The sequence below is a fragment of the Phytophthora sojae genome (assembly GCF_000149755.1).
Source record: "Phytophthora sojae unplaced genomic scaffold PHYSOscaffold_10, whole genome shotgun sequence".
In the NCBI taxonomy this organism is placed as follows: domain Eukaryota; phylum Oomycota; class Peronosporomycetes; order Peronosporales; family Peronosporaceae; genus Phytophthora; species Phytophthora sojae.
This window is the reverse complement of record NW_009258124.1, coordinates 2017807-2027172: the sequence shown is the minus strand read 5'-3', so window position 1 is coordinate 2027172 and position 9366 is coordinate 2017807. Positions and strand designations below refer to the sequence as shown.

Sequence of the window (9366 nt, the reverse complement as noted above, 5' to 3'; positions counted from 1 at the left end):
AGCTATCGACGCGTCCCGATTTGGGCTTCGATTGAGCAGCAACTCGTAGCAGCAGGACGAGCGAGATGGTAATGAATCATCCATGATTGACAACTACTACATGGTACTTACTACGTAGTAAATTTCTCGAGCGTTTAGTACTCTTCTTCGCACACATCGCGCACTCCTCGTTCTGAAACTACAGACATTCGCAATGTCAGCGTACCCATTAGAGCCTGTACCGCGCTGATAACGATGCACACGTACCTTCAAAAAGCGCAGAATCATGTGCTAACGCCGCAGACTTGATCAGGCGGGCCACCCGGCAACTAGCCTGCACTCTTATTACCAAGCCACAAATATCATTTTCAATTCAATTACCCAAACTTTTGGGTAATTCAACGAGCACGCACCTCCCATTCAAAAACCGCCCGATTTCCTATTGAGTGTGCCCAGCTTTCACCTGCAAAAGGAAATGTGATTAACGAGGCCCACAAGCATATTATCAGCCAGACATACCCAACGCTGGTCTTTCTTGTGATACTTGGCGCTCGTTATTTGACGATTTTGTGGTGATATGGTTAATCAGCAGCACCTTCACACAGACGTTGGAGTTCAGAGCACCGCATACACACCAGATTAAGACGGGGAAAGAAAACCACTTACAGCCACATCGAAATCAGCGGCAATCCCATGCAGAAAGATGGCGAGATCATCTAAAGCTCGTGCTCTTTGACTGTAATCCTCGAATCCATGACGAAAGTGGAAGGCAACAGAGTCAACCACAACGAGCTTGCACTGTAGTATATAGATACAAAAGAGTGCTCCGCACTACTGTAAGGACAACCCAGCAACATTATAAAAAAACACATTGCCTTGCCTGATCGGTAGCTCGAAGATAAGCTGGCAACGAGTGCAGAACCTCCATTTGCTCCAAGAAGTCGTGCACGCGGTAATATGTTATCCCTCGCAGCATATCGTCCCGCGTCTACAGGAATCAGGAATAATACCAATCGTTATAGCATCAGAGAATGCTCATAAGCTTCAGTGCAACAATCAGCGTCAAAAATTACGCACCAATTGCTTTGTGCCAAGCCGACGAAAATCCTCGATGAAGTGCTCAGCCGTCGACGCGACACGTTCTATCATGAAACTCCCTTCACTGTCTGCATCAGCAAGAGTCAGAGTAATACTCCATGCATGTTCGCCTCGTGTGCCAACGGCTTACCAATAAATACCGCGGATGACGGCTTTCCAGACTCGTTCGCCACATACTGAACCGCCAAACAAGCGTGGATTCTATAGCCATCAAATTTATAAAATTAGTCGCATTGCCTTCCTGCACATTCATCCAGCCAAGCCCTATCACAACACCTACGCAAATTGGGTTTTCCCAGTCCCCGGACCGCCACCTTCGTTTTGAAAACCATAAAAAGTAAATACTACACACATGAATATGAAACGTTTCCGACCACACCTGACACCTACATATCTCTGTGACTTCACCGCGCTGCAAGCCTCCACCCAGCAGTCCATCCAGCCCCACCAGCCTCGTAGCAATTGGCGTGCTCTTCGTCACCTCCTACCACCATCAAACACAACCCATAAGCATCACACGCGACCCTCATCGCACTGATACCTGCAATCCATCGGCACCTGCAGCAGATCCAGCGCCGTCTCCCCCACAGCCGCCGACTTCTCGTCACCCCGAGCGATCTCCAGCGCTTCCACCGCCTCCTTCACGCTGATCTGCGCCTCTACAGCATCAAAGCATCGATATATCACCTCATTTCCCCCTCTAGTATACCAATTTATCAACGTTACGCTCCTACCGCTGGCCAATTCGCGCGCCGAGATGTCCACGAGGTCTTTTTGGTACCGGAATCCAGCTCGGAAGAGCGCCGCTGCGATGGCCCACCACGAAGTGCACACAGAGAACCACGCGACCGCGTTAGCTGTAGCATATACTATAGACACACGTCTACATATCATCCTGACTTCCACGCCGCCTTACCGAGAACTGACGGCGCTAGGCCGCACGCCGCGAGCGGCACTTCCGCGTCCGCCATGTGCCCGCTCGAGTGCGGAAGAACGTTCAACTTGCTGCAATCAAAAGCCGACGCTCAGATCTAATTGGCCAAAACTCGATTCCACCGTTCTGGTTGGTGGAAACTCGACTAAGTGCGAGCGAGTTGTGGGCCGGTCATTTCCCTCCGCACGATCGCCGGACCCTTAGAACCGCAGGCGAAAAGCCAGAGCCGCCGCAAGCCCGCTCCCCGTCCCCATGGCCCTCCGCCAGAGCTTCCAGGCGCTGCGCTCGGTCGCGTCGCGCCGCGTCCTGCTCCGCAACTTCAGCGTCGCACCGCACGCCGCCGACAAGTTCGTGGTGGTGCGTACAGCGCCCATTATATCGTTGTGACATACATTGCGATGGTGCTGATAATTTCCTGTCACTATTGCTGTTATTTCTCGACGAGTAGGAGTTCCCGGAGGAGCACGAAGGCCTCAACATCGAGTTTAACTGGTCGCTCGCTGACGATGATGTGACGCCGCACGGCGACGCCTTCCGCAACATGAGCTGGCCCAAGCTCGCGGAGCTCGCCAAGCAGGAGAAGCCCGGTACGGCATTGTTGTTGCTGTTGTAGTGGTTTTATTGTGGAGATTTTGTTCTTATTGTTGCGTGTTTATTGTGCTGCAGCTGGCAAGAAGGTGGCGATTGAGGAGGTGGACGTGAGCATCGTGTTCAACGACTTCGACGGTCTGTACGAGAAGGTGACGGATCACCTGTCGACGGAGGCCAACCTGTACACGCAGGACGGCGCTGTGGGCTCGTTCAAGGACGACCGCACGCGCGTGCGCGTGATCTCGGACTCGCCGCTGGTGGCGCTGTTCGCTCAGAGTCTGCTGGTGCGCGTCCCCATCAAGGACCCACACGCAGCCCGCCCCATTGTGGTGTACGTGGCCACGGGCGGCGAGTTCAAGGGCCAGGAGCCGCAGGCTCAGCTGCTCGTGGATAACGACGACGAGGGTGCCACGTTCGTCAAGGTCGTGATCACGGGTGCCGCCGACCTGGCCACGGTGCAGGACGCCATTGGCCTGGCCAAGAAGAAGCTGCTGGAGGTTGCCGAGTCGGAGTCCCTGGTGGTCCCCGCCGACGTGCTGATCAAGGGCAACAAGACCGCGCTTGTGTTCAACGCCACGGGTAAGCGGAGATAGCAAGTTGAAGTGGCGAGATCTGGAGTTTGTATCTAACACCAATGCTGTTGCTACAACAGGCGCTGGACGTGCTGCGGCGATCAACAAGGGCGAGCTCTACAGTGCTCACCTGAACATCTGGAACCAGGCCGGCGTGACCTCGCTGTTCGGTGGCGCCGTTGTGGACGCTGCTAGCAAGGTGTCGAAGAAGCACGTTGTCGCCGTCGAGGGCGGCGCTGCCGTGAACGTGCCGTGCAACAACCTGGTGGAGCACCCGAAGGCTGCCGTCTTCGTGGACCAGGCTGGCAAGGGCGTCAAGTCCATTTCCTCCGCAGAGGCCGCCGCGCTGCTGAAGAAGGTGGACGCCGAGGCTGACGTTGAGAAGTTCGAGGCCCTCCTCAAGAAGGCCGACACCAAGAGCTTCGTTGTGTCTAGCGACGCGGAGGTCGAGGCCGCTCTGGCGAAGCTGTAAATAAGATTCGCCCCGGCAGGACGGTGACAAGTACGCGTCAATGCACTACACATATATAGTGGGGAAAGCACCAAGAAAAAGCAAATGAAGAGAAGAGTGTGGCTAGGTCACTGCGTTGAGCGCGGCCCCTTGTCGATGTCCATGCGTTGTTGTAGTGTTGTGTAAATTACACAGTGTAATACAGAACTCCCCGCCTTAGCCAAAAAGGTGGGACCAATAAATCTTGCAAGGTTAATAAAATTGCAAAGGAGGCTAAACATACTGATTTATTACAACATTGCGGCGCATAGCTATTGTGTAAGCTTCCCGCACTCGACACTTTCCCTCCATTTTCAGTTAAATCAGTATATGGTGAATTTATGCACGGATGTGCATGGATGCTGACAACAGTGATTTGTACTATCTGTGCGAGGTACCAAACTTTATGCAGGCGAGGGGTAAGCAGGGGAGTTCTGTAATAGGCCCAACTACTGTTAATAAGGTGTCCTAACAGGTCCAAATAATCGATCGACGTTTTACTTGGACATCGCTCTAAGGACCCATGGATGCTAGGACTGTTTTCGCAGAATTGATGTACTTAAGTAGCAAGTAATAATAAAAAGGAGTGTATAAGAACTTACTAAATCGGAGTAACAGGCCCCAGGAAGACTTGTGTAGCTTCTCACCAGTAGTCGAGAACTTTCCTGGCGAAGATCATGGTGAAGGTGACGCTGCGCTGCGGTGTGTACACTGAAGGGAGTGTATTCTCCATTGACATCGAGCTCGACGCGGATGTGGAGGCGCTACAGAAGAAGATCGCTGGCATCTTGAGCACTGAGAAGAATCCTATCCCTCCAAGGTTGCTGACGCTGTACTTGGCGCGGAAGAAGGGGGAGGGGAAACCCGAGTGGATGAAGCACGACCACAATACGGAAAGCTTTTTGCTAGGAGACGTCGACAGTAGTTATGACAAGATGCTTTCTTCGTCTTTTCTCGATGAAGACTACTTTGGATCGAACTTTCAGCCTGGACGCAAAGAAATTCACGTGCTGGTGAAGCTCCGAGATTCGAAGCTGCCTGCGCTTCCTGGAGATCGTCAATTTGTCGTGGGCGATGTATCTATCCCGGTCACGAAACATGCTGTGTTGAATCCGGCACCGTTGGTGGCGTTTTGGAAAGCACTTGTGAGCGATCGTACTGAGGTGAAAGCTGGAGCTTTGATCAAGTTACCCGAAGGCACGTATCTTCTTGGTGATGAGTTACTTGGCTCTCGTATCTACATTCGGTCTTGCTACCCTAAGCTATGGAAGCTATGTCAGCAGAGGATCCATGACGAAGTGGAGAAAACACCGCACCTTGTGATCCTCGGCAACCCAGGAATTGGCAAAACGTTTTTTGGCTTCGTGATCTTGCTTCTACTTGCGCATGCTGGTGCGACGGTGGTGTATGAGAATGGTATTCTCAAGAGGCGTTTTTTGTTTTCTCGCGATGTGGTGGCTCAAGGATCACAGGAGGACTTTGCTCCCATTCTCGACCGGTCGACAACATATTACATCGTGGATGCCGTCAAGCCTACATATTTCAAAGCGAAGACTATTCTTGTGACACCACCGCGACGCTCAATCTGGTATGAGTTCAACAAGACGAATTGCCAGTCCTGTTACATGCCGGTGTGGTCCATCGAGGAGATTCTGCAATGTCGTGAGCTGATGTACGCGGATACACCAGTGGCAGTCGTGCAGGATTGCTTTCGTCGATGGGGTGGCACTGCTCGTTACGTCTTGCGATATGCTCAAGTTGATAACCAGCAGGCGTTGCTTGGAACAGCGATTGACAGCGCTGATCTCGACTTATTGGTGAACGCTTGTGGCCAAGTGGAAGCAAAAGATGCTGAAGTATCGCATCGATTGCTGCATTATCGTGTCAACAAAAAATTTGACAATGAGTACTTCGTCTTCGCATCGCAATACGTTCAGCAAACGGTCTACAGACGTCTGTACCAAAAAGACAAGCGGAAACTGCTCGAGTTCATTGCTGCCTCGGATGGTGTCGGTGCACTTGCTGTGCTTCGTGGCCACTTGTTGCTACCGCGGGGTGGAGTGTTTCCAGTCCGGCGTCTGGTCGACAACGACGAGGGTGACGATGATGGCGATGATCTCGTGGAAGATGAATGGGACGGCGAAGACGAGGATGTTGACAATGACGAGGATGTTGACAATGACGAGGATGTTGACAATGACGAGGATGTTGACATGAATGCAGATGGTTCGGTCATTTCCTTGAACGAATCCAAGCAAGTTGTTGTCTTCACTCAAGACACTGAAGTGGTCGCTGCTGCTAACACGAGTAACCTGCAGCCAGCAGCGAAGAACTACCAGTCGGTCGATGCAATTATTAAGCCTGATATCCTGTTCCAAGTGACTGGTGCACAAACACCCCTGCAAGCAGCACACTGTTTTAAAGCTTCTGGGAAACCCTGCAGTGCCGCGGCTGTACTTCGTGCTCCCACCAGACAGATTCGCCACATTTAAATACCAAAGGTATCTGAACGCAACGCGCAAGAGGATGACGGTGCCAAGCTACGTGAACGTGCGCAAGATTCAGCAGTTTGCCCTGGAAGTCCCGCTTGCATTGGAGTCAACCCAGAACCGGGTCAGCTGCCAGACGGCAGCTCGTCAGCAGCTGACGCTCGCAAACGCCGATCGAGTTGAGGATCGTTGAGTGCTTTGCAAGGATCAAGGTTTTCATGTATCAGGTCGCCTCAAGCCTTTCGCCGTAATCAGCGGAAGATCCCTGGCAAGCAACACCTCGCGATCGAGTCCATGGACACCTTGCTGCCAGCTGGCTAGGTATACTTTCATTTATTGATCTTTACATCGAAATGAACGTCTTCTCTCCTTTTACAGCGTTCTCGCAGCAGCACTACCAAAAAAAGAAAATGACCGCAAGCGCGACCACACAAACTCGTCGTCGCAGCCTTCGGTGGCAATATTTACTCGAGCTGCGTGCCCATGAGGGTGGGCCTCATCTTTTCCTCTCGAGGACGCAGGGTCTCCAACGTGGGCAAAGCGCCTCGAGCAGCTCCGTCGCTCCGCCCCGTTCGATCCCCCCTCCGTCCCGCGCACGTCTTCCTCCAACGCGCCAGCAAGCAACAGCACTAGATCCCATCTAGATCCATACGCCGTCGTCCTCCTCAGCAGCCGCGCCGCCGACGTCCGACTTGGACGAGTCTGCGCGCAGCACGGGATTGTGGTCGCTGCTGTTGCTCTTGATGGACGCCTCCTTCTTCATGCGCGCGGCGCCGTACGAGACCGAGAACTCGAGCGTGAGGAACCACGACATCTTCTCCTCGGCCGAGTCGAAGCACAGCTTGATGGTTCGGCTTCGGTTCAGCGAGCAGACGATGCCGAAGCGCTTGCCGTCCCACTCGTCCACGGCGCGGATGAGCCCCGAGAGCGCGAGCTCGGCGTCGTCGTCCTCCGACTCGTAGCAGCTGAAGCTGTCGTGCTTGATGACGACGAAGAAGCGCGTCCAGACGTCGTCGTCCGTGAGGCAGTGCGCCCAGCCCTCCTTGCTGGTGCGGTTCTTGCTGGTGCGCGGCTTCTTGACGGCGGCCGAGAGCACCGCCATCCAGGCCGCGTAGGCCACGTGCGTATCGGCGATGAGCCGCACCTCCTTGCCGTTCACCAGGTGCAGCGACAGCCCGTTGTTCTCCGTCGTGAGCGCCGTCACGTCCACGAACTCGAGCACGCCGCGCGCGCCGCGACTCGTGTCCTCGCTGTCGTAGTAGGTCAGCACCTTGCCGTTGAGCGTGAAGTACCGCCGCGCCCACGAGCGCAGCGTCTCCTTCTGTTTCCGCATCCAGCCCTGCATTTGGATCTCGTTCTCGTCCGACAGCGTCGACGACTCGGACGACGAGTTGCCGCGCATGATGCTGCGGAAGCTGCTGCCGATCGGAGGCATCCTGCACTCAGTCGCTGCGTGTGTGTGTGCTGTGGCTGTGTGATACGAGAGGTGCCTGCTAGCTAGCTGGCGGTCGATCGGTCGGTCGGCCCAGGCGACTGGAGGCGGAGACGACGGCGAGAGATCTCTCGAATAAGAGCAGAAGCGCCCGGTGTTGCGCTTGAGCCTTGGGTCTCGCTGGCTTGACTGTGGGCAGCAAAGAAGCACCGGGACTGGGCGCTGTCCCGCGCGGTAGGGGGCGCCTTCCTCGAGCATACTGGGCGCAAGTCACGCCGGCCGACATAGCCAAACCGAGTGCTCTGCTATTGTGTCCCGCCCAGACCCCCGCGAAAGGCGATACAGGCTGCCCCAACTGTCGCATCAGTGACTTTGCAGGGGGATACGGTCTCGTCGGTCGAATTCCGAGCCTTCGCCGTGTGACTGCCAGTATAAGTTGTCGCCGAAGAAAGGTGAGCGGCGCATTTTGAAGTTTGCTACGAACGGTGCCGATGCGCGCGACACTTGGCGCCGCGTCCCCGCCGTGAAGATGGCGCCGGTTCTCCGCCCTCGTCGCTTCGCTGCGCGTTGCCCCCGTTGCTCATTGCCGATTGTTCGCTGTGCTGCGCATGATGAAGATGGACGCGTTCGCCGAGTGTGAGGAGCAGAAGGAGCGCGTGAAGGCCTGCTACGGCGACTGGTTCCAGAAGCTCTGGGGCGGCTCCTTCGACCGCGCCGACTGCGAGCAGGAGACGCAGGACTACCGGCAGTGTGTGCAGGTAAGATCGGCTGCTCGTTGCTATGGTAGAGGCTGGTGAGAGGCTGACTGTTGTTGTTGTTGTTGTGAAGGATGCGATGCGCCGCCGCCAGGAGCAGGAGAAGCGTAAGCGCTCAAGCCGCTCCCGTAACGACGACGACGACTACGACTGGATGGACCGCACCAAGGAGAAGTCGGACGAGGTGGCGGGCGATGCCAAGGCCCGTGCGCGCAAGGCGCGGGACCGCGCGCGCGAGGAGAAGGAAGAGGCGAAGGGCAAGATGAAGAGCAAGGCCTCGGACATGTCGTCCAAGGTGCAGGAGACGGCCGACTCGTGGGCCGACAAGATCAAGGGCTTCGCCAAGAAGGCGGACAACAAGGCCCACGACTACGACGAGGACGACGAGTGAGACGAGTGGAGGCACGCGACCCGCATCCACGACGACCTGTGAAGGTTTTTTTGGGTCGGGTTAGTTCGCGTTTGAAGTGGCTGAGATGCTGCTGCCTAGCTTTGGATGCGGGTTCGTGCTGCTGTGCTGGTCGTGTCGCTCGTCTCTCGCTGTCGAGATCACTTCGACGTGGTCTTCCTCCTCTCATCATCATCTTCTCCTCCTTCCTGGTGCTGCTGATGTTGCTGAACCGATCTCCCGAGTTTTCAAGCTCTTTGCTTTTGCTTTCTCACGGCCGTTTATAAGGCTCGATGCATTCATAGCGACTAAAGTTTAATTACTTTTGGCTCTTAACACCTTTGCTTGTTGTGTTCGATCACTTCGCTCATGCCTCCTCCATGATGCCGATGTGGTGTGGCAGAAAGCTCCAGGAAACCGCAAAGGGATGCACTCAGCCGTTATGCTAGCACTTGCCTGATGGCGGGATCCTGGGGCGTCGCTTGTCAATTCAAATTCAAAACTTGCGCGGCACGAGCATGTGGGGATCTTGCCTGCATCTGGGGGCACTCGTGACCCTTCAACATGATATCCTTGAGCCATCAAGCAAGCAACCGAGTAAGCAAAGCCCCGCCATCAGCAAGCGCGGCCAGCTCTGC

At 55.0% G+C, this 9366-nt stretch overlaps 4 protein-coding genes across 4 annotated transcripts; 3 read left to right on the top strand and 1 right to left on the bottom strand.

The window, feature by feature from the left end:
- The first annotated feature begins 2225 nt into the window (after positions 1–2225).
- On the top strand, positions 2226–3787 carry PHYSODRAFT_348042 (hypothetical protein). The gene is made up of 4 exons (XM_009537563.1): positions 2226–2368; positions 2460–2598; positions 2678–3181; positions 3255–3787. Exons 1-4 carry the CDS (start codon positions 2264–2266, stop codon positions 3644–3646), a joined length of 1140 nt encoding a protein of 379 aa, XP_009535858.1. The 5' UTR covers positions 2226–2263; the 3' UTR covers positions 3647–3787.
- Positions 3788–4341: 554 nt separating this feature from the next.
- On the top strand, positions 4342–6346 carry PHYSODRAFT_339591 (hypothetical protein; the record flags this gene model as incomplete). Its single annotated transcript, XM_009537562.1, has 2 exons — positions 4342–6049; positions 6108–6346. The coding sequence occupies 2 exons, from the start codon at positions 4342–4344 to the stop codon at positions 6344–6346; spliced, it is 1947 nt and encodes a 648-aa protein (XP_009535857.1).
- Positions 6347–6472: 126 nt separating this feature from the next.
- Positions 6473–7765, bottom strand: PHYSODRAFT_355952 (hypothetical protein). The gene has a single exon (XM_009537561.1). The coding sequence runs from the start codon at positions 7586–7588 to the stop codon at positions 6794–6796; it is 795 nt and encodes a 264-aa protein (XP_009535856.1). The 5' UTR covers positions 7589–7765; the 3' UTR covers positions 6473–6793.
- Positions 7766–8053: 288 nt separating this feature from the next.
- On the top strand, positions 8054–8731 carry PHYSODRAFT_564939 (hypothetical protein; the record flags this gene model as incomplete). The annotated part of the gene is made up of 2 exons (XM_009537560.1): positions 8054–8343; positions 8414–8731. The coding sequence occupies exons 1-2, from the start codon at positions 8194–8196 to the stop codon at positions 8729–8731; spliced, it is 468 nt and encodes a 155-aa protein (XP_009535855.1). The 5' UTR covers positions 8054–8193.
- Positions 8732–9366: the final 635 nt, after the last annotated feature.